Source organism: Petromyzon marinus, unplaced genomic scaffold, assembly GCF_048934315.1.
Source record: "Petromyzon marinus isolate PM22_M1 ecotype Great Lakes invasive population unplaced genomic scaffold, UKy_Petmar_22M1.pri1.0 PM_G_Scaffold_15, whole genome shotgun sequence".
In the NCBI taxonomy this organism is placed as follows: Eukaryota; Metazoa; Chordata; class Hyperoartia; order Petromyzontiformes; family Petromyzontidae; genus Petromyzon; species Petromyzon marinus.
In genome coordinates, this window is record NW_027422706.1 from 643,564 (window position 1) to 668,424 (window position 24,861).

The window sequence follows — 24,861 nt, forward strand, 5'->3', positions numbered from 1 at the left end:
GCACTGCCCATAAATTCAACAGTGCATATTTAAACTATCTGCGAATCACGGGCTGGACATTTGAGGCCACTTTTTACCTCACGTTTTCCCTCACGAGAGGCGATCTCGCACCCCTGGGGGGTCGTCATCGTCGTTAATTTCTGCTCCGAAATAAAAAAAAATTCAAATCCGCACCTCACGACTCTCAAAATGGCGCCTGGCCGAGGAGGAGTCTCAAAAATTTGGCGGGAAAAAAAAATCCCGCGTCACGTGGCTAGGGAGGAACCAAATCTGATTGGCTCCAAGTCGCCGCTTGGACCAATCAGAGAGCTCCAAGCGCCTCGCCTCACAGCAGCTCCGCTCCTGCACTGATAGATCACTGCAGAAGGTCTCTCGTCTATAGTTGAATAGTGTAATAGTGTGTGTGTCTGTGTGGATGTGTGTGTATGTATCTGTGTGTATGTGTGTGTATGTATCTGTGTGTGTGTATCTGTGTGTGGTGTGTGTCTCTGTGTGTGTCTGTGTGTGTCTCCGTGTGTGTGTCTCTGTGTGTGTGTCTCTGTGTGTGTGTTTGTGTGTGTGTCTGTGTGTGTCTCTGTGTCTCTGTGTGTGTGTGTCTGTGTCTCTGTGTGTGTCTCTGTGTGTGTACATGTGTGTGTGTCTCTGTATGGGTGTCTCCGTGTGTGATGTGTGTGTCTCTGTGTGTGTGTCTCTGTGTGTCTCCATGTGTGATGTGTCTCTGTGTGTGTCTGTGTGTGTGTCTCTCTGTGTGTCTCCGTGTGTCTCCGTGTGTCTCTGTGTGTGTCTGTGTGTGTGTATGTGGGGAGCGGTAGTGTAGTGGTTAGCGCTACGCCGCGCTACGATTCTCTGAACCGGTCCTGGGCCTCCCCTAGGTCGACTCAGCCTCAAATGAGTACCTGGTGTGGTGGTGTGTGTAGTAAACATCACCACTGGGGGAGACAAAGGCGGTCGGGCGTGGTGCTGGCCACCCACCCCCTCGTGTGCCACAGTGCCGGCCCTTATAGGTGCTGCTACTCGCTTACAGCACTCGCCCCTACAGATTGTTAAGGCTGTACGGGGGGTCTTTGTGTGTGATATCTGTGTGTGTCTTGTGTGTGTGATGTGTGTGTGATGTCTGTGTGTGTCTTGTGTGTGTGTGATGTCTGTGTGTGTGTGATGTCTGTGTGTGTGTGATGTCTCTGTGTGTGTCGTGTGTGTGTGATGTCTGTGTGTGTGTGTGATGTCTGTGTGTGATGTCTGTGTGTGTGTCGTGTGTGTGTGATGTCTTTGTGTGTGTGTGATGTCTGTGTGTGTCTTGTGTGTGTGTTGTGTGTGTGATGTCTGTGTGTGTCTTGTGTGTGTGTGTGATGGCTGTGTGTGTCTTGTGTGTGTGTGTGATGGCTGTGTGTGTGTGATGTCTGTGTGTGTCTTGTGTGCGTCTGTGTGTGTGTGATGTGTGTGTGATGTCTGTGTGTGTCTTGTGTGTGATGGCTGTGTGTATGTGATGTCTGTGTGTGTCTTGTGTGTGTCTGTGTGTGTGATGTCTGTGTGTGATGTCTGTGTGTATGATGTGTGTGATGTCTGTGTGTGTCTTGTGTGATGTGTGTGTGTCTGTGTGTGTCTTGTGTGTGTGATGTCTGTGTGTGTGTCTTGTGTGTTTGTGATGTCTGTGTGTGTGTGTGTGATGGCTGTGTGCGTGTGATGGCTGTGTGTGTCTTGTGTGTGTGATGTGTGTGTGATGTCTGTGTGATATCTGTGTGTGTGTGATGTCTGTGTGTGTCTTGTGTGTGTGTGTGATGTCTGTGTGTGTCTTGTGTGTGTGTGTGATGTCTGTGTGTGTGTCTGACAGGTGATCCGCTCTTTTGAAATCGGATGAGGTAATCTCGCAGATCCTCATCGTTTGAGCAGCGTTAAGCCCCTCGCACAGATTTGAATATTCCCCAAGCTTCCTAATCACTGCCAGGCTCAGGCGTTAACATCTCCTAGCCACCGTGATGATGATGGTGGAACCCACGACCTCCTGCTGTATACCAGGCGAGGTAGTCAACATCTAGCCACCGTGATGATGATGATGATGGTGGAACCCACGACCTCCTGCTGTATACCAGGTGAGGTAGTCAACATCTCCTAGCCACCGTGATGATGATGGTGGAACCCACAACCTCCTGCTGTATACCAGGCGAGGTAGTCAACATCTCCTAGCCACCGTGATGATGATGGTGGTGGTGGAACACACGACCTCTTGCTGTATACCAGGTGAGGTAGTCAACATCTCGCTCACCCCCAGGCTTGGTTGCAGGATGTCCACGAAGGGTCCCAAGTACTCGTTTGGCCTACTGCTGGATTCTCCTCCCCGGCGCACAAAGACCAGAGCCAAGCTACACAGCACCACCGCCTCCACCTCCTCCGCCTCCTCGTCTTTGCTCAGCTCCACGCCCGCGGCACGCCACTCCAGGATGCAAGGTCGGAGAGAGTGCAGGAGGGCAATCAGCGGCGGAGCCAGGGGGCGGGGGGGGGTGACAGGGTTAGACAATTGTCACCCCCGAAAAAAAATAAAAAATCGAAAAATCTGAAACATTGTGCGTGTAAATGCACGACACTCGGTCCGGCGGACTTCGTGTAACTGCACCGTCAGAGCGTGTCGCCAAACCGATGGCGTCTGGTTCAACAAGCCTGACTCTCTAATCATCTTCTTTGGTTCTTTCGGTAAAGTCACCACCACGTAGAATGAGAATAAAATAATAAAATAAAACAATAAAATTCTCACGACGTTTCGGCCGCAACGCAGGTGGCCTTCTTCAGGCCACCTGTCGTCCCAACAGGTCTGTCCCTTTAAACCTGAAGAAGGCCACTTGTGCTGTGGCCGAAACGTCGTGAGACTTTTATTGTTTTATTATTTTATTCTCATTCTACGTGGTGACTTTACCGCAAGAACCAAAGAAGATGAATCCTTGCAGTCACGAAAGCTTTAAATCGAAATCTCTAATCATTCTTGAAGTTAACATTTGTTGAATGTCACCCGGGGCTGAAAATTCTGGCTCCGCCCCTGAGGGGGATGACGCCTCTCCGCGGATTATTTTGATGTTGACGGATTACCGTACTTTGGCTCCTCTTGCTCCATATCCTTTGGTTCTTTTGGTGAGGTCACGTGGACTGCTCCTACGTCAGCTCCTACATCGGCGGTCCACCTGCTGTGTTCGTTTCACACCTGGTGACGGTTGCTTGTGTCGCGATCCAAACGTCGTGATCCATTAAAATGTTTTCGTACCTATGTGAGTTTTTGCCGAAATAACTCAACAACATGAATTCCTGTGGTCACGACAGGTTTAAGGAACAGATTGCATCTGGCTGCTCTCCGCTCCCTGCGGAGCGTTAAGGCCCCGACAAGCCCACGGCTTTCCATTCCGGGCACCGTTCTGTGATATTGCGTCGAGCGAATGTGTGGCCCTACGCAGCCTCTCCACCCCCCCCCCCCTTTCGAAAATCAGCTCGCACCCTCCGCTAGGGTCTTGTCAAAGGGGAGCACCGTTAATCCTGCCGAACAGGATTTTTGCAGAAGACCTCGCTGGGGTTGGTGGGCAGGAGACGAGAGGGAGGCGTCGTTCCTCGCCAGCTGTCGAAGTATGCAAGCTCTCTCGCTTCTGTTTTTGGTGAAGCCTCTCTCTTGAACGATGTCGGTCTTCTGGTGCCCGCGTCCACTGGGGACGCCATCGCGCTCCCCACGTGCCACGTTAGAACAGGGCCGAGAGCGTGAGGAGCCTCAAAGAAAACGGATCGCTTTAATTAAGTCTCCGTCCGCCGCCCCCCCGTTTCTCTTGTTCCCAGAGTCGGGTTGGGCCGACCGGAGCGGCAACGCCGACACCGCCACAACCACCAGCGGCGGCGGCAGGGCCCGCGGCGGCGGCCGTGGCGGCGGTGGTGGCGGTGGCGGCTGCGGTGATGCTCCCACCGTGGTGATGCCAGGCTTCTCCTCCTGGGCCCCGCGGGTGCCCCTCCCCGCTTCCCGGTTCCGTGCAGCGCCGGGCAGCTCGCGGCGGCAACGCCAGAGGCATGCGCCCGGCAGCAGCAGCAGGGCCACCACGTCCACCGGTAGACTCACACAGAGTCCCGTAGACTCACACAGAGACCCGTAGACTCACACAGAAACCCATAGACTCACACAGAGACCCGTAGACTCACACAGAAACCCATAGACTCACACAGAAACCCATAGACTCACACAGAGACCCGTAGACTCACACAGAGACCCATAGACTCACACAGAGACCCATAGACTCACACAGAAACCCATAGACTCACACAGATACCTGTAGACTCACACAGAGACCTATAGACTCACACAGAAACCCATAGACTCACACAGAGACCCACAGACTCACACAGAAACCCATAGACTCACCACCCTTCATAGACTCACACAGAGACCCGTAGACTCGCACAGAGACCCATAGACTCACACAGAGACACATAGACTCACACAGAGACCCGTAAACTCACACAGAAACCCATAGACTCACACAGAGACCCATAGACTCACCACCCTTCATAGACTCACACAGAGACCCATTGACTCACACAGAGACCCGTAGACTCACACAGAGACCCATTGACTCACACAGAGACCCGTAGACTCACACAGAGACCCATAGACTCACACAGAGACCCGTAGACTCACACAGAGACCCATAGACTCACACAGAGACCCGTAGACTCGCACAGAGACCCATAGACTCACACAGAGACACATAGACTCACACAGAGACCCGTAAACTCGCACAGAAACCCATAGACTCACACAGAGACCCATAGACTCACCACCCTTCATAGACTCACACAGAGACCCATTGACTCACACAGAGACCCGTAGACTCACACAGAGACCCATTGACTCACACAGAGACCCGTAGACTCACACAGAGACCCATAGACTCACACAGAGACCCGTAGACTCACACAGAGACCCATAGACTCACACAGAGACCCGTAGACTCACACAGAGACCCATAGACTCACACAGAGACCCATAGACTGACACAAAAACCCATAGACTCAGACAGAGACCCGTAGACTCACACACAGAGACCCATAGACTCACACAGAGACCCATAGACTCATCACAGAGACCCATAGACTCACACAGAGACCCATAGACTCACCACCCTTCATAGACTCACACAGAGACCCGTAGACTCGCACAGAGACCCATAGACTCACACAGAGACCCATTGACTCACACAGAGACCCGTAGACTCACACAGAGACCCATAGACTCACACAGAGACCCGTAGACTCGCACAGAGACCCGTAGACTCACACAGAGACCCGTAGACTCACACAGAGACCCATAGACTCACACAGAGACCCATAGACTCACACAGAGACCCGTAGACTCACACAGAGACCCGTAGACTCACACAGAGACCCGTAGACTCACACAGAGACCCGTAGACTCACACAGAGACCCATAAACTCACACAGAGACCCGTAGACTCACACAGAGACCCATAGACTCACACAGAGACCCGTAGCATCACACAGAGACCCATAGACTCACACAGAGACCCATAGACTGACACAAAAACCCATAGACTCACACAGAGACCCGTAGACTCACACACAGAGACTCGTAGACTCACACAGAGACCCGTAGACTCACACAGAGACCCGTAGACTCACCACCGTTCATCGACTCACGACAGGAGGCAGCACCCCGTCTCTCTTGTGGCCCCGCAGCGACCTCGTTCTCCACGACTGACGACGCCGGCGACGACGACGAGGAGGAGGAGGTGGAGGCGAGGTCGGTGGTGGTGGCGTTGGCAGAGGGCCGAGGTATCGCTCGGGGCGAGGTTGGCCTGGCCAGCACCGACCTGCGCTGCCCCGAGCTGGTCCTGTGTCAGTTCCCCGACAGCCAGCCCTACGTCAAGGTCAGCCTCCTTCTCTCTCCGTGCACGAACATAAAGGGCCCCCCCCCCGTGCAGTGCATGTTATGAAGCGGGCCCTGAATTAAAAACTAAAACACGCACATTCTTCACCTGCGCGGTATAGCGATTGTCATTTTTGTCACTTGCCGTACGGCCGGATAATGCGACGCATCTCTAACCTAAGTTTGCTTGTGGCGGTGGTTGTTTTGATTTAAAGCTTTCGTGACTGCAGTAATTAATATTCTTAGCTCTTTCGGTAAAGTCGCGTTGAAGGGAAACATTAAAATAATAAAATATATATAAAACAATAAAAATTCTCACGACGTTTCGACCATAACACAAACAGTCGTCATCAGGTGTGTGGGTTTGCATTTATGTATTTATTTTTAAACGGTGCATTTATTTATTTATAAAACGTTAGCACCATGGGCAGCGATTTGACAGTTTATTTAGAAGGACTAGTCCATCTATGTTCTGAAAAGAGGAGGGGGGAGACGAAAAATTAATGTATGCTGTCTGAATGCCACCGTAAGCGTGAACAATCAATTAAGACCTGAAATGGTTTATCAAATCCTTCCAATGATTGCTAAGTCAGAATCCATCTTCTCGGTTTAAATTGTCTCTGTGCTTATTATTTTATTATTTCCCTTTAACGTGACTTTACCGAAAGAGCTAAGAATATGAACCACTGCAGTCACGGAAGCTTTAAGTCAAAATTTGATGCTTTTCTTGTTCGTGTTTTTGTTGGTTTGTTGGTTTGTTGCGGTTGCACTCCGATTCAAGAGCCGGATGGCTCACAGGGCTATACCCAAAATAAACTGAAAACTGAAACTGAACCTTCAACACACTCGGCCGTTCGTAAAAGCTGAAGGGCGGTTTCGTACTCTGGTAAGAGAGCGGAATCACCGAACCGGAATTGATCGCTTGAAAGCGTTTAGCGCGGGGCCCTTGAAAGTGCGGGGCCCCGTAGCCACGTAAGTAGCTACGTGCCAATGTGTGCGTGTCGTTATTCTGACGGTATGCAGTATATATACATTGACAGGTTAGGTTAGTCTTAAACTATTAAACACTAGTTTTTTTTTATTTTACCTTACCTCATGCACCTAGCTTGGCACAGCAGTCAACCCACTGCACCTGTGTCTGTCCCGTGACCTCCTCCTGGTGCACCTAGCCTGGCACAGCAGTCAACCCACTGCACCTGGGTCTGTCCCGTGACCTCCTCCTGGTGCACCTAGCCTGGCACAGCAGTCAACCCACTGCACCTGGGTCTGTCCCGTGACCTCCTCCTGGTGCACCTAGCCTGGCACAGGAGTCAATGCACTGCACCTGGGTCTGTCCCGTGACCTCCTCCTGGTGCACCTAGCCTGGCACAGGAGTCAACGCACTGCACCTGGGTCTGTCCCGTGACCTCCTCCTGGTGCACCTAGCCTGGCACAGCAGTCAACCCACTGCACCTGGGTCTGTCCCGTGACCTCCTCCTGGTGCACCTAGCCTGGCACAGGAGTCAACGCACTGCACCTGGTTCTGTCCCGTGAGCTCCTCCTGGTGCACCTAGCCTGGCACAGCAGTCAACCCACTGCACCTGGGTCTGTCCCGTGACCTCCTCCTGGTGCACCTAGCCTGGCACAGCAGTCAACCCACTGCACCTGGGTCTGTCCCGTGACCTCCTGCTGGTGCACCTAGCCTGGCACAGGAGTCAACGCACTGCACCTGGATCTGTCCCGTGACCTCCTCCTGGTGCACCTAGCCTGGCACAGGAGTCAATGCACTGCACCTGGGTCTGTCCCGTGACCTCCTCCTGGTGCACCTAGCCTGGCACAGCAGTCAACCCACTGCACCTGGGTCTGTCCCGTGACCTCCACCTGGTGCACCTAGCCTGGCACAGGAGTCAACGCACTGCACCTGGGTCTGTCCCGTGACCTCCTCCTGGTGCACCTAGCCTGGCACAGCAGTCAACCCACTGCACCTGGGTCTGTCCCGTGACCTCCTCCTGGTGCACCTAGCCTGGCACAGCAGTCAACCCACTGCACCTGGGCCTGTCCCGTGACCTCCTCCTGGTGCACCTAGCCTGGCACAGCAGTCAACCCACTGCACCTGGGTCTGTCCCGTGACCTCCTCCTGCTGCACCTCAGCCTGTTGTTCTCGTTGCTGGCGCTGCTGCTGCTGCTGCTTGTTCAGGCGATCACCAAGCTGCAGGTGCTACGCCCACTGGAGGTGGTGATGCCCCACACGGCCTGCAACCCAAACGCCAGCAAAATGTTCACCCTGCTGAGGGACTACTTCCCTGTGAGCACGCACGGACGGCATCGCCACTACTCACCACGCGGAGACTCCTAGACTCATCACACAGAGACTCCTAGACTCATCACACAGAGAGCCATAGACTCATCACACAGAGACCCATAGACTCATCACACAGAGAGCCATAGACTCATCACACAGAGAGCCATAGACTCATCACACAGAGACCCATAGACTCATCACACAGAGACCCATAGACTCATCACACAGAGACCCATAGACTCATCACACAGAGACCTATAGACTCAGCACACGGAGACTCCTAGACTCATCACGCAGAGACCCATAGACTCATCACATACAGACCCATAGACTCATCACACAGAGACCCATAGACTCATCACACAGAGAGCCATAGACTCACCACACAGAGACCCATAGACTCACCACACAGAGACCCATAGACTCATCACGCAGAGACCCATAGACTCATCACACAGAGAGCCATAGACTCACCACACAGAGACCCATAGACTCACCACACAGAGACCCATAGACTCATCACGCAGAGACCCATAGACTCATCACACAGAGACCTATAGACTCATCACACAGAGACCCATAGACTCATCACACAGAGAGCCATAGACTCATCACACAGAGACTCCTAGACTCACCACACAGAGACCCATAGACTCACCACACAGAGATCCATAGACTCACCACATAGAGTCCCATAGACTCACCAAACAGAGTCCCATAGACTTACCACACAGAGACCCATAGACTCACCACGCAGAGACCCATAGACTCATCACATACAGACCCATAGACTCACCACACAGAGACCCACAGACACATCACACAGAGACCCATAGACTCACCACGCAGAGACCCATAAACTCATCACATACAGACCCATAGACTCACCACACAGAGACCCACAGACTCACCACACAGAGACCTATAGACTCATCACGCAGAGACCCATAGACTCATCACGCAGAGACCCATAGACTCATCACACAGAGACCCATAGACTCATCACACAGAGACCCAGAGACTCATCACATAGAGACCCATAGACTCATCACACAGAGACCCACAGACTCACCACACAGAGACCCATAGACTCACCACACAGAGACCCACAGACTCACCAGAGACCCACAGACGCACCACAGTGGGTGCTGCCACCTCGTGGTGAGTGCGTGTGCAGGAGGCCCACGTGACCACGGTGCTGAGGAAATACTTCAACGATGAGCGGGGCACGGACGCCGTGCGGAGGCTCTGCGTGCCCCACATGGCCACCGTGCTCATGGACGTGCAGGGGAAGTGAGTGGGTGAGTGTGTGGGTGTGTGTGGGTGAGTGGGTGAGTGGGTGGGTGAGTGGGTGAGTGAGTGTGTGGGTCTATGGGTGAGTGGGTGAGTGAGTGGGTGTGTGGGTGTGTGTGGGTGTGTGTGTGAGTGGGTGTGTGGGTGTGTAGGTGAGTGAGTGGGTGAGTGTGTGGGTCTGTGAGTGGCTGAGTCGGTGTGTGGGTGAGTGTGTGGATGAGTGTGTGGGTATGTGGGTGAGTTTGTGGGTGAGTGTGTGGGTGAGTGTGTGGGTGAGTGTGTGGGTCTATGGGTGAGTGTGTGGGTGAGTGGGTGAGGAGCTCACCGGTGAGCTCCTCCGGCAGGCAAGGCTGCGTTGGCTGGGCCATGTAGCTCGCATGCCCAGCCACCGCATGCCCAAACAGCTTTTGTTCGGCCGCATCGAGGGGGCTAAACGGGCACGGTACGGGCTAGAGAAGAGATGGAGTGGTTAGGATTAGGGTTACCCACTCACTCACCCACCCACCCATCCACTCACCCATCCACTCATCCACCCACTCACCCATCCACTCACCCACCCCCCTCTCACCCTCCCACTCACCCTCCCCCCTGCCCACCACCCCCAGATACTACTGCCTGGCTTCGCTGGCGGCACTGCTGCAGTATGTGGAGTTCATCCAGGGCGTGGTGCTCACCCCGGCCTCCGTCCGCGTCTCCTTCTGCGGCAGTGAGCGCACTGCCATGATCGACGGCACCACGGCCGCCAACCTGGAGCTGCTGCGCAACTCCCACGACCCCCGGTAGACGATGCCTCCTCCTCCTCCCTCGCTAGCGGGGATAGCCGCTCCCCCTTCTGTGTGTTGGTGTGTGTGTGTTGGTGTGTGTGTTGGTGTGTGTGGTGTGTGTGTGTGGGTGTTGGTGTGGTGTGTGTGGGTGTGTGGGTGTGTGTGGTGTGTGTGGTTGTGTGTGGAGCCAGGAGATTGAATATCTACCCTCGGGGCTCCTCCAGAAACAACGAAAAACCACTACGGGTGGCCACGTGGAATGTTCGAACGCTCACTGCGGAGGAGAGGCTGCCACTCCTCTGTCGGGAGCTGGACCGGTACCGCCTGGATCTATGTGGCATTCAGGAGGTCCGGTGGACTGGCTCTGGCTCCTGCCACCATGACGGGTGGACAGTCCTCTACTCGGGGCAGCAGACTGCCAAACAACAGGGAGTGGTTCTTCTTTTGAACAAAAGAATGAAGGGGGCGTGGGAGCGTGGCGGTGAGGTGTGGGAAGCTGTAAGCCCCAGGCTACTTTGGGCTCGCCTTCCCATCAACCCGAGGAGAGGAATGGTGGTCGTGGTTACTTATGCACCCACCGAAGATGAACATCCGTGGAGGGATGCAGGCAAAGCCGATGAGTGAGATGCCTTCTATTACCTCCTGTCACAGGTACTGGCTAAAGTGGCCCCTCGGGATAGAGTGGCCCCTCGGATAGGTCATGTAACCCGCATGCCCCGCCACCGCATGCCGAAACAGCTTTTGTTCGGCCGGATTGAGGGGGCTAAGCGGGTGCGGCACGGGCTAGAGAAGAGATGGAGTGATGTGGTACAGGAGGACGTGGAGCTGAGTGGACTTGCCGATGACTGGTACCAGCGGTGTCAAGATCGGCCTCTGTGGAGGAGGCTCGTGAAGGACGCTACTGGGCAGTTGGAGGCAGTCGCCCTCCAACAACAATGGAGGGCAGAGGAGCGACGCTCACAACAACGAGCGGAGCGCCGGGTGGCTAAAGCACAGCAGGTTGCCACAGTAGGGGGCACAGGTGGTGCATCAGCCAGTCATCTCAGTCAGTCGACCCGTGGCACCTGGGTCTGCCCCGTGACCTCCTGCCAGCGGGCGTTCGACACTTCACGTGGCCTCAGGGTGCACATAGCCTGGCACAAACGTCGTGGTGATGTCACCGCCACTTAGTGGCGAATGGTGGTTGTTGTTGTTGGTTTGTGGTTTGTGTTGGTGTGTGTGTGTTGGTGTGTGTGTTGGTGTGTGTTGGTGTGTGTGGGGGTGTGTGTGGGTGCGAGTGTGGTAGTGTGTGTGTGTGTGTTGGTGTGTGTGCGTGTATGTGTGGGTGCGAGTGTGGTATGAGTGTGTGTGGGTGTGTGTTGGTGTGTGTTTGTGTGACCCTCCTCCACCCGTGTGTGTGCGTGTGTGCGTGCGAGCGTGCACCCAGGAGCTCCCACTCGCTATTCGGGGTGCTCAACTACACGAGGACGCGTGGAGGAGCGCGCCGGCTCAGAGCCAACATCCACGAGCCGCTGGTGGATGAAGAGATGCTCAGAAGCCGTCTCGACTGTGTGGATGAGCTGATGCAGGAAGACAACTTCTATAGAGTGCAGGCCGGTGGGTGGGTGGGTTGGTGGCTGAGTGGGTGGGTGGGTGAGTGGGTGAGTGAGTGGGTGGGTGGGTGGGTGAGTGGGTGAGTGAGTGGTTGGGTGGGTGGGTGAGTGGGTATGTGGGTGATGGGGCAGTTGTGGAGAGAGTGGAGAGTTTCCCATACCTGGGCAATGTGCTCATGACCGGCTCCGGTTTAACAGCAGAGGTCTCACTCCGAATCAGTCGAGCGGCATTATCTTTTAATCGGTTGCGTAACGCTGTGTGGAAGTTACTTGGTCTGTCGCTCCGCACTAAGCTTCAGGTCTTCTCGGCCACGGTCATTCACTCCCTTCTCTACGCTTCCGAAACGTGGACCCCCCTAATGGAACATCTTCACCGGTTAGAAATATTTAGGCTGGCCTGCCTACGATCAATCCTGGGTTTAACCAGGCTGGATTGTGTAAGGAGCTCACAAATCCTCGAAAAATTTGGACAAAGTCCCATCGGTGAGCTCCTCCGGCAGGCAAGACTGCATTGGCTGGGCCATGTAGCCCGCATACCCAATCACCACATGCCCAAATAGATTTTGTTCGGCCGGATTGAGGGGGCTAAACGGGCGCGGCATGGGCTAGAGAAGAGATGGAGTGATGTGGTACAGGAGGACGTGGAGCTGAGTGGACTTGCCGATGACTGGTACCAGCGGTGTCAAGATCGGCCTCTGTGGAGGAGGCTCGTGAAGGACGCTACTGGGCAGTTGGAGGCAGTCGCCCTCCAACAACAACGGAGGGCGGAGGAGCGACGCTCACAACAACGAGCGGAGCGCCGGGTGGCTAAAGCACAGCAAGTTGGCACAGTAGGGGGCACAGGTGGTGCATCAGCCAGTCATCTCAGTCATCTTAGTCAGTTGACCCGTGGCACCTGGGTCTGCCCCGTGACCACCTGCCGGTGGGCGTTCGACACTTCATGTGGCCTCAAGGTGCACATGGCCTGGCACAAGCGTCGTGGTGATGTCACCGCCACTTAGTGGCGAATGGCGGTTGTTGTTGTTGTGTATGTCTGTGTGTGTGTGTCTGTGTGTATATGTGTGATGTCTGTGTGTATGTGTGTGCAGCTATCAGTCAGTTTCTGAATGTAGACCACCTGCTCTCAATGCTGTTTCTAATCCCTAAGACAGAGACGGTGAGATGATCACTTTAATCATCATCAGCATCACCTCGCTCAGCATCACACAGTACCCCTTCATCACGTTAAACAGGGGTGGGGAACGTCCGGTCTCTGGCCCTGCCAAGGCAACCGCAGGCAGGACTCGAAATTCAATAAATCTAGGTAGAGAAAACCTGGAAGAGCAGTTGCGAGTAGCAACAACATCGTCAATACCGGCTAACATCACCAAACGCCTCGCCAAAGAGAAGCAGTTCCAGCCCATCGCATTAGGGGCGAGTTAATTAAACGTTTGACCAGATATAACGGGCTAATTTTTAAGTTGATCAATTTTGTATGGCCCGCGAATGATGTTTTAAATATCCAAATGGCCCTTGATAGAAAAAAGGTTCCCCACCCGTGATGTAGAGAGAGAGGCTATTTAGTGATCTATTTATTTGTCTATATTTATCTCTACATGTATCTATCTATATTCGGTAAAGTCACGTAGAAGGGAAATAATATAAATATAAAAGAATACAATTATCTTGCTGTGGTTTTCACACCTTGATGATGATTGCTCGTGTTGCAGTCGAAACTTCGTGATAATTTTATTGTTTTATATTTTTATTATTTTATAGTTTCCATTTCTACGTGGTGACTTTACCGAAAGAACCAAGAATATTAATCCCTGCAGTCACGAAAGCTTTAAATCAAAATGTATCTATCTATGTATCTGTCTATCCATCCACCCTGTTCCAGTTGAGAACTGCTGAGTCTAAGATCAACTACGCCATCCACCTCAAGCATGTCCTGGAGTTGGTGTCTCCACTGCAGGTTACATCGCCTGCCCAAGATCACTGTCATCACTAATTATTGTTCATCGCTATGATCACTAGTTATCATTAATCACTGTCATCACTAATTATTGTTAATCACTATCATCACTAATTATTGTTAATCACTATCATCACTAATTATTGTTAATCACTATCATCACTAATTATTGTTGATCACTGTCATCACTAATTATTGTTAATCACTATCATCACTAATTATTGTTAATCACTATCATCACTAATTATTATTGATCACTGTCATCACTAATTATTGTTAATCACTATCATCACTAATTATTGTTAATCACTATCATCACTAATTATTGTTAATCACTATCATCACTAATTATTGTTGATCACTATCGTCACTAATTATTATTAATCACTATCATCCCTAATTATTATTGATCACTGTCATCACTAATTATTGTTAATCACTATCATCACTAATTATTATTAATCACTATCATCACTAATTATTATTAATCACTATCATCACTAATTATTGTTAATCACTATCATCACTAATTATTATTAATCACTATCATCACTAAATATTGTTAATCACTGTCATCACTAATTATTGTTAATCACTATCATCACTAATTATTGTTGATCACTATCATCACTAATTATTATTAATCACTATCATCACTAATTATTGTTAATCACTGTCATCACTAATTATTGTTAATCACTATCATCACTAATTATTATTAATCACTATCATCACTAATTATTGTTAATCACTATCATCACTAATTATTGTTAATCACTATCATCACTAATTATTGTTGATCACTATCATCACTAATTATTATTAATCACTATCATCACTAATTATTGTTAATCACTGTCATCACTAATTATTGTTAATCACTATCATCACTAATTATTATTAATCACTATCATCACTAATTATTGTTAATCACTATCATCACTAAATATTGTTAATCACTATCATCACTAATTATTGTTAATCACTGTCATCACTAATTATTGTTGATCAGTATCATCACTAATTATTGTTACTCACTATCATCACTAATTATCGTTAATCACTATCATCACTAATTATTATTAATCACTATCATCACTGATTATTGTTGATCAGTATCGTCACTAATTATTGTTAATAACTGTCATCACTAATTATCGTTAATCACTATCATCACTAATTATTATTAATCACTATCATCACTAATAATTGTTAATCACTATCATCACTAATTATTGTTAATCACTGTCATCACTAATTATTATTGATCACCATCATTATCATTAAGCTGCCACTGGGGGTGCCCCTAGACCACAGCAGACTCACACACAGAGACAGCTGCCACTGGGGGTACCCCTAGACCACAGCAGACTCACACACAGAGACAGCTGCCACTGGGGGTGCCCCTAGACCACAGCAGACTCACACACAGAGACAGCTGCCACTGGGGGTGCCCCTAGGCTACAGCAGACTCACACACAGAGACAGCTGCCACTGGGGGTGCCTCCACAACACCCACAGATAGGGTGAGTGGCAGGTGAGGTGAGTGGTGAGGTGAGGGGTTGGTGAGGGGTGGGTGAGTGTTGAGTGAAGGGTGAGGTGAGTTGAGTGGTGAGGTGGTGAGGTGGTGAGTGGTGAGTGACAGGTGCAGGTGTCACCCTCACCTATCTCTCCCCTGCTGTGTTCCCAGCGAGCGCTCAGCCCCTGCAAGACTCCACTGCTGACAGCCTACCAGAGCTCCCTGTTGGACTGCAGGTGACGAGGAGACCAGGCTGGTGGTGGTGGTGGTGGGGGTGGTGGTGGGGGTGGTGGTGGTGATGGTGGTGACGGTGGTGGGGGTGATGGTGGTGGAGGTGGTGGGGGTGATGGTGGTGGTGATGGTGGTGACGGTGGTGGGGGTGATGGTGGTGACGGTGGTGGGGGTGATGGTGGTGGTGGGGGTGTGGGTGGTGGTGGGGGTGGTGGTGGTGATGTTGGTGGAGGAGGAGGTGGTGGTGTGGGTGGGGGTGGTGGAGGAGGTGGTGGTGATGGTGGGGGTGGTGACGGTGGTGGTGGTGGTGGGGGTGGAGGTGTGGGTGGTGGTGGGGGTGATGGTGGTGACGGTGGTGGGGGTGATTGTGGTGGTGGTAGTGGGGGTGGTGGTGGTGGTGTGGGTGTGGGTGGTGGAGGAGGTGGTGGTGATGGTGGGGGTGGTGACGGTGGTGGTGGTGGTGTGGGTGGTGGTGGGGGTGGTGGTGACGGTGGTGACGGTGGTGACGGTGGTGGGGGTGATTATGGTGGTGGTAGTGGGGGTGGTGGTGTGGGTGTGTGGTGGGGGTGGTGGTGATGGTGGTGACGGTGGTGACGGTGGTGAGGGTGATGGTGGTGATGGTGGGGGTTGTGACAGTGGCAAAAACAACCCCCTACCTCCTCGTTGGTGCCGGATGGCAACGCTGTGGTGGGCAGTGCCATGGGGGGAGGGCCTATTTAGATTTTTGGCTTTTCCCTTCATGACGTTTGTAGCCACCACAGCGGCCAATTGGGGGCTCTGGGTGGGTGCGAGGGGCTGGTAACCCATCCACGTTCAATTAATTATCACCAAACCATGAATGAAAAATGTAATTAATAAGCTTGTGCCGGAGGCCCCGGGGGGATAGGCATCTATGACGTCTCCTGGCCAAACACTATTTGGCGGAGCCAGGAGACTGAATCCTTCCCATCGGGGCTCCTCCTTTAACAACAAAAACCCACTACGGATGACCTCGTAGAATGTTCGAATGCTCACTGCGGAGGAGAGGTTGCCACTTCTCTGTCGGGAGCTGGACCGGTACCGCCTGGATCTCTGTGGTAATCAGGAGGTCCGGTGGACCGGCTCTGGCTCCTGCCACCGTGAGGGGTGGACAGTCCTCTACTCGGGGCAGCAGACTGCCAAACAACAGGGAGTGGCTCTTCTAAACAAAAGAATGAAGGGGGTGTGGGAACGTGGCGGTTGAGGTGTGGGAAGCTGTAGGCCCCAGGCTACTTTGGGCTCGCCTTCCCATCAACCGCAGGTGAGGAGTGGTGGTCGTGGTTACTCATGCCCCCACCGAATATGAACATCCGTGGAGGGATGCAGGCAAGGCTGATGAGTCAGATGCCTCCTATAACCTCCTGTCACAGGTGCTAGCTAAAGTGGACCCTCGGGATAGAGTCATCTTGTTGGGTGACTTCAATGCCCTAGTTGGTCATGATGCTGGCACCTGGTCTGGAGTGATTGAAAGGCATGAGCCAGATCAGCTCAATAACAACGGCAGGAGGCTGCTAGATTTTTGTGCAGCCCATGGGCTTATAATTACCAACACGCTGTTCCGGCATCGGCGCATCCACACAACATCATGGATGCATGCCAGGTCTAAGCAAGGCCATCTACTGGATGTCATAGTGACGGAACAGCGGATGCGGGCCCATGTCCTTGACACCAGGACCTACCGTTGTACTGATCTGCCCACTGACCATCGACTAGTCATCTGTAAGATGCGCCTGCCATTCTTCCACTCCGGTAGTGGGTGTACACCCAGGACCCGATTCAAACCCATAGTGGCCTGGTCTCAGTGCGGCTGGGGTTGGCATCGTCCCCCACTCCTCCTGATGTCGAGGGACAATGGGCGAGATTTAGGACTGTGGCTCATGCAGCTGCAATGGCTGCTTTGGGTAAACGGTCCAGACCTCCCCAGAGACCTTGGCTGACAGAGGAGGTGTTCAGGCTGACTGAGAAAAAGCGACAGGCCCACTCTCATAGCCTACAGCATCCCACGTCGGAGAATGAGGAGGCTTACCGCAACCTTCGCTCGGAGGTTTGGAGAGCCGTGAGGCGCTGCAAGGATGGGTGGTGGTCGCGGGTTGCTGAGGAGATGGAGTCTGCCTCAATGGCCCGCGATCACAAATCGCTCTTTAACTCCATAAAAAAAATATAACCTGCAGCGCCACACCTATTACCATCATTAGTGGAAAGAAAGGTGATCCAATCTCCGACCCCGAGGAACAGGTTTGCATATTTGCTGAGCATTTCTGTGAGGTCCTGGGGGAGGAAAAATCCCTCAACCTGGAAAACATAGTGGGCCAAAGTGGGGATGACACTACTGAGGCTGCGGTGCCTCACATATTGGAAGAAGTCACCCCCTGTGAGTGGCTGGCTCAGGTGCCATCTGTTGAGGAAGTACTGTCCTCTGGCTCCCACATTATTAAACATCTATTTTGACCACGTAGTTCGTGAAGCCTTCAGTAGCTGTACCGGAGGAATTCCCATCTGGTACAGATAGAATTGGAGGCTGATCGATGCCCGGGTGCAGTCAAGGGATGGCTCCCGATTGTTCAACCATGTAATGTATGCCGATGATCTGGGAATTGCTGCTCACTCAGAGGAGGAGTTGGAGGCGCTGCTGCTGAACCTGGAGCTTGCCACTAAGAGGTGGAGCCTTACCCACTGAAACTAAGCACTTTCCTGGGTATTGTGTGCCATCGGACACTCCACCCCCACAACTTCCAATTGGTGATGGGATAGTTGTGGGGAGAGTGGAGAGTTTCCCATACCTGGGCAGTGTGCTCATGACCGGCTCCGGTTTAACAGCACTCGGAATCGGTCAAGCGGCATTATCTTTTCATCGGTTGCGTAACGCTGTGTGGGAGCTACCTGGTCTGTCGCTCCACACTAAGCTTCAGGTCTTCTTGGCCACAGTCATTCCCTCCCTTCTCTATGCTTGTGCAACGTGGACCCCCCTAATGGAACATCTTTGCTGGTTAGAAACATTTAGGCTGGCCTGTCTACGATCCATCCTGGGTTTAACCAGGCTGGATTGTGTGAGGAGCTCACAAATCCTTGAAAGATCTGGACAAAGTCCCATCAGTGAGCTCCTCCGGCAGGAAACACTGCGTTGGCTGGGTCATGCAGCCCGCATGCCTAGCCATCACATGCCGAAACAGCTTTTGTTCAGCCGGATCGAGGGGGCTAGAGAAGATGGAGTGACGTGGTACAGGAGGACGTGGAGCTGAGTGGACTTGCCGATGACTGGTACCAGCGGTGTCAAGATCGGCCTCTGTGGAGGAGGCTCGTGAAGGACGCTACTGGGCAGTTGGAGGCAGTCGCCCTGCAACAACAACAGAGGGCGGAGGAGCGACACTCACAACAACGCGCGTAGCGCCGGGTGGCTAAAGCACAGCAGGTTGGCACAGTAGGGGGCACAGGTGGTGCATCAGCCAGTCATCTCAGTCATCTCAGTCAGTCCCCCCCTGGCACCCGGGTCTGCCCCGTGACCTTCGTGCCAGCGGGCGTTCGACACTTCACGTGGCCTCGAAGTGCACATGGCCTGGCACAAGCGTCGTGGTGACGTCACCGCCACTTAGTGGCGAACGGCGGTTGTCGTCGTCGTTGTTGTTGTCGGCGACGGTGGCGGCGTCGATGGCGGCGGCGACACCACAACCCCCACCGCGTCTCCTACCCCGCTGTCCCCGTGCCAGGTTCCCTGCGATCCTGGGCAAGCTGCGCACGGTGCTGACCGACGATTTGCCCTTCCGCAAGGGCAACCTCCTCTCGGCCAGGACACGGCGCTGCCACGTCGTGCGCCCCGGCCTCAACGGCTTCCTGGACCTCGCTCGGCGCATCCTCTCCGAGGCCGTCGGAGACATCGAAGGCACGGCACCGCTCACCCACCCGTAGCCCTCCCCGGCCGTCTTTGTATCTCTCTTCCTCTCTCTCTCTCTACCGCCTGCTGCTGTACGTTTGGAGTTTGCGTGTCTCTCTCATCATCGTCATCATCACGGTGGCTGCGAGATGTCAAGTACCTCGCCTGGTACGCAGGAGGTCGTGGGTTCCACCATCATCTCCCCCCCCCTCTCCTCCTTTCTCCCCCACTCTTCCCCCTCTCTCCCCTGCCCATTCTCTCTCTCCCAGAGATCATCAAACAGCTCTCTGTGATTCACAACCTGCCCATTCTCTCTCTCCCAGAGACCATCAAACAGCTCTCCGTGATTCACAACCTGCCCATTCTCTCTCTCCCAGGGATCAACAAACAGCTCTCCGTGATTCACAACCTGCCCATTCTCTCTCTCAGAGATCATCAAACAGCTATCCGTGATTCACAACCTGCCCATTCTCTCTCTCCCAGAGATCATGAAACAGCTCTCCGTGATTCACAACCTGCCCATTCTCTCTCTCCCAGAGATCATCAAATAGCTCTCCGTGATTCACAACCTGCCCATTCTCTCTCTCCCAGAGATCATCAAACAGCTCTCCGAGATTCACAACCTGCCCATTCTCTCTCTCCCAGAGATCATCAAACAGCTCTCCGAGATTCACAACCTGCCCATGTCCATGAGCTACAGCGCCGTGCGTGGCTTTTACATCCAGACGTCCGCTCACTCCCTGCAGCCCGAACAGCGTCTGCCAGAGGTCTTCATCAAGGTCAACGCACAGAGACTCACAGATTCACCACACAGAGACCCATAGACTCACCACACAGACTCATAGACTCATCACATAGAGACCCATAGACTCATCACATAGAGACCCATAGACTCATCACACAGAAACCCATAGACTCATCACACAGAGACCCATAGACTCACCACACAGACTCATAGACTCATCGCACAGAGACCCATAGACTCATCGCACAGAGACCCATAGACTCACCACACAGAGACCCATAGACTCACCACACAGAGACCCATAGACTCATCGCACAGAGACCCATAGACTCATCACACAGAGACCCATAGACTCATCACACAGAGACCCATAGACTCACCACACAGAGACCCATAGACTCATCACATAGAGACCCACAGACTCACCACACAGAGACCCATAGACTCATCACACAGAGACTCAGACTCACCACTCACAGACTCACCACTCATAGACTCACCACTCACAGACTCACCACTCATAGACCCAGAGTCTATGTGTGAGTCTATGTGTCTAGGTGTGAGTCTATGTGTATAGGTGTGAGTCTGTGTCTAGGTGTGAGTCTATGTGTAAAGGTGTGAGTCTGTGTTTATGTGTGAGTCTATGTGTGAGTCTATGTGTCTAGGTGTGAGACTATGTGTGAGTCTGTGTCTATGTGTGAGTCTGTGTCTATGTGTGAGTCTATGTGTCTAGGTGTGGGACTATGTGTGAGTCTGTGTCTATGTGTGAGTCTATGTGTCTTTGTGTGAGTATATGTGTCTATGTGTGAGTCTATGTGTCTATGTGTGAGTCTATGTGTCTATGTGTGAGTCTATGTGTCTATGTGTGAGTCTATGTGTCTACGTGTGAGTCTATGTGTCTATGTGTGAGTCTCACCCCTCAGCCCACCACTCACCACACCCCTCACTCACCCAACCCTCACCCCACCACTCACCACCACTCAGCGCACCACTCACCACACCCCTCACTCACCACTCACCACCCCTCACTCACCACTCACCACCCTCACTCATCACTCACCACCCTCACTCACCACTCACCACACCGCACTCACCACTCACCACCCCTCACTCACCACCCCTCACTCACCACTCACCACTCACCACCCCTCACTCACCACTCACCACCCTCACTCATCACTCACCACCCTCACACACCACTCACCACACCGCACTCACCACTCACCACCCCTCACTCACCACCCCTCACTCACCACTCACCACTCACCACCCCTCACTCACCACTCACCACACCTCACTCACCACACCCCTCACTCACCACTCACCACCACTCACCACCCCTCACTCACCAGGTGAGCAAACGTGGGAACCTTCTCAGCTACACCACCATGGACCTCATGAGGCTGAACTGCCGCAGCCAGGAGGCCGTGAAGGAGATCTACCTCATGTCCAACGTGTGAGGGAACACCCCTACCCCAGGCAGAGTGTGGTGGACTAATCTCCATCTGTTCCTCGACTCACTGCCCCTTCTACCTGTGGGGGTTGCAGAGGAACCCTCTGGCTATGCACTGCACTACTATACACTACACTATACACTACACTATACACTACACTATACACTACACTACACACTACTATACACTACACTATACACTACACTATACACTACACTATACTATTATACACTACACTATACACTACACTATACACTAATGTACACTACACTGTATACTACACTATACACTACTATACACTACCCTATACACTACTATACACTACACTATACACTACTATACACTACACTATAGACTACACTATGCTACTATACACTACACTATACACTACTATACACTACTGTACACTACTACACTACACTATGCACTACACTATACACTACACAACACTATACACTACTGTACACTACACTATACACTACTATACACTACACTATACACTACTGTACACTACTACACTACACTATGCACTACACTATACACTACACAACACTATACACTATACACAACACTAGTCTAACTCAAACTGAATGTTAAAGGCAATTATTCAATAAAAGTGATCAAATGCAATTTTTTTCACGCAGAGATGGTTACAGTAAAACAAAGAGTACAGTTACTTAATCAATTTTCCAGTAGGAAACAGCCAGTTTCACCTTAGACTCCACCCTGATTAGCCAAATGTGTCTGAGCACATGCTTAATGTGCAGTTGTATTTTTTATTTTACTATTTTTCTGGATGCATAACTATTTATGTTCCAAATTGTAATATCGAAGCCAATACACAAGGCAGGGAAATTCCTACTGGCAGCAGATCGATGTCTCAATTTGGAAAGATGCCACAAGAAACACGAGAATATCTTCTGGCATCTCTTCAAGAGGTCACACTTAACCAGCACATTCCTGTGCTCCATTAGAGCAGTTCAATGCGTGTCAGTCATCTGACATGTGCTACTTATATCTCACTCTCAGAGTTGGTCGAATCCAAATTAAGTTAAACGAAAAATGCAAGGTGGCTCTCTGATGTAGGTGTAACAATGATGTCACTAGTTACACCTCATGATTAGATGAATTGCCGCAATTTAAATAAAATCATCTATCCGTTTTTTAATAACATTGTGGTGATTTTGGGCCCATTGCATAAACATTCAGATCAAAATAATCCATTGTTTTCATATTCGATTCAAAGCATGCTTAATTAAATGCGAAATCGATATTGATATCAATTAATCAATCCATCATTCCATTTTACTGTCTGTCATTAAAAACGGTGCTGGCTCATTCTAATGTGGGTATTAGCTGCCCCAAGTGATACAGCCAACTTGGAGGGATGGATGAGTAAAGAATCCGCTTATTTGGCCAATCTTAGCAAAGGTCAAGGCAATGGTCGAGAAGACTTAAACCTATCACCTGGCTCACCTGTGGAGTCACGCCGTGAAATAGGTGACGTTGGGTCATTACGACGTCTTCCTTCTATTTAAACAGTAACATGAAAGTGTGGGGGCTACCGTCCCCCGCCATCACTGAATTGTCGGGGCCGCTGCCCACCGACTCCCCCGTTCCACTCACACCGCTACCCCCCGGCTGCTCTGTCAGGTCCAGACTAACGACCCCTAACGTCTCGCCCCCCTGTACCTCTGCCTGGGATGTCGACCGCGTTTGCATAGTTTAATTAGCAGCTCGTACGCTTCGCGCTTGCGATGTGTTACACTGTGCAACGGCGGGGTGGGGCTGTGAGCGCGCTCGCCAGTAAATGTCCGTACCGCCCTAAACAAACAGGCGCGGCGCGTGTTTCCCTCCCACCCGCGCTTCACGCGTGCCGACAATAACAAACACGCCCCTACCCTCTGCCCGTAAACAGACCAATCGCACACGAAGGGGTTGGAGCCGGGGGACGGGCGGGCGGGGTTTCTGCCGTGCGCGCGCCGCTGATTGGGGACGCTCGCTTGGCTCTGAGTTAAAGGTCCCGCTCAAACAGTCGCGCGAATACGCGCGCGCTCGGCGCTCTAACTCGCTATCTCGCGACCAGACCCGTGTGCGGGTGCGTGACCGCGGCACCGCCACCCAGGTACGCGATCGCTAAGCACTATTGTGAGCAATCCTGCGGGCACGTAAACACCCCCACGCTTCGTCCCGAGGTGCACAGCTGCGCATACACGTAGACACCCAGCGCACACTGCCCTCCACTTCACACTCCCGAAACGACCACGCAACACAGTTTTATCCCCCCACTAGCGAATTTTATTTACCTGTGATGGTATGGTCAGTGGACGCTAAGCTATCCCTCGGAGGTCTTCGGGTCGATTTCCCCTACCGCTCGCCCCGCTCTCTATCCTGGATTTAAAATGCCTAAACTTACGCTTCTCTCACTCGTACTTACTTCTCCCCGATGTACTGACCGCTGTAAGGAAATGAGGCGGCGACCCTGCCGATGCTGGAGTACGTCTCACGGACGTCTCGGATGGCTGACTCTCCTGCTCCCGGGACCGCGATGATCTTGAACAAGAAGAACCCCCCTGCTACCCCAGCCCCCCTCCTTTTATTCTACCTACAACAAAGGAATTTTTGCTCTTTCAGACCCTTGGCCTCCCGTCCAATCAGGGGCTCGGATTCTCCCGCCCTATCGATGCCCGGATCCCAGCTCGGGTGACGTCGCCGCAGTGATCTCACCGATGTCCGCTCTCTGTTCTCCCGCTACCAGTCCACTGACCCGTGCTTGTGCGTGTGTGGCTCCACTCGCGGTGGTTCGATGGCCCTTGCCGTGACCATGCAACTTTAATATTAGGTCGCGGCGCCGCAGTGCATGTCAGCTACAGGGGGAAGATCGCCCAATTTCCCGGCCGCAGGAAACCATGAAGTTCGATCCCATTAGGGACTTCTGGACAAAAACCTATCAGCCGGGTGACCTCCCCTCCTGGCTCTACGTGGGGCGTGTGTACGTTCGTGTGGGGGGGGGGGGTGGTGAGGGTGCGCAGCGTCAGCGTCGACATCCCCCGGTGGCGGCTTTGCGGTGGTGGGCACGACCTCGGCAGAGCGGCCCTGCTGCAGCGGCCTCACGACTGTGCAGGGGCCACAACGCGGACGTCTGAGAAGGCACCGGCTCCGGGAGAGTGGCGGGAAATCCGAGGCATCGGTGACGGCGTCACGGTGGTGGGCGCGGCTCCGCTGCGGCGGCACCACAAC

At 52.5% G+C, this 24,861-nt stretch overlaps 1 protein-coding gene and 1 long non-coding RNA gene across 2 annotated transcripts; both read left to right on the plus strand.

The window, feature by feature from the left end:
• Positions 1-366: 366 nt before the first annotated feature.
• Positions 367-10,259, plus strand: LOC142910718 (mutS protein homolog 4-like). The gene is made up of 7 exons (XM_076060114.1): positions 367-1,856; positions 2,279-2,442; positions 3,805-4,068; positions 5,713-5,903; positions 8,079-8,186; positions 9,361-9,476; positions 10,082-10,259. The coding sequence occupies exons 1-7, from the start codon at positions 1,852-1,854 to the stop codon at positions 10,257-10,259; spliced, it is 1,026 nt and encodes a 341-aa protein (XP_075916229.1). The 5' UTR covers positions 367-1,851.
• Positions 10,260-11,660: 1,401 nt separating this feature from the next.
• LOC142910738 (uncharacterized) lies at positions 11,661-19,425 on the plus strand. Its single transcript, XR_012933077.1, has 4 exons — positions 11,661-11,836; positions 13,712-13,786; positions 15,477-15,541; positions 19,259-19,425. It is a non-coding gene; the product is annotated as an uncharacterized LOC142910738 (long non-coding RNA).
• Positions 19,426-24,861: the final 5,436 nt, after the last annotated feature.

Excerpts from the sequence above, each read along its gene's own strand:
- LOC142910718 (XM_076060114.1), top strand. Across the intron at positions 5,904-8,078 it reads ACAGCCAGCCCTACGTCAAG|GCGATCACCAAGCTGCAGGT; the intron begins GTCAGCCTCCTT and ends CTGCTTGTTCAG. Across the intron at positions 8,187-9,360 it reads TGCTGAGGGACTACTTCCCT|GAGGCCCACGTGACCACGGT; the intron begins GTGAGCACGCAC and ends GTGCGTGTGCAG.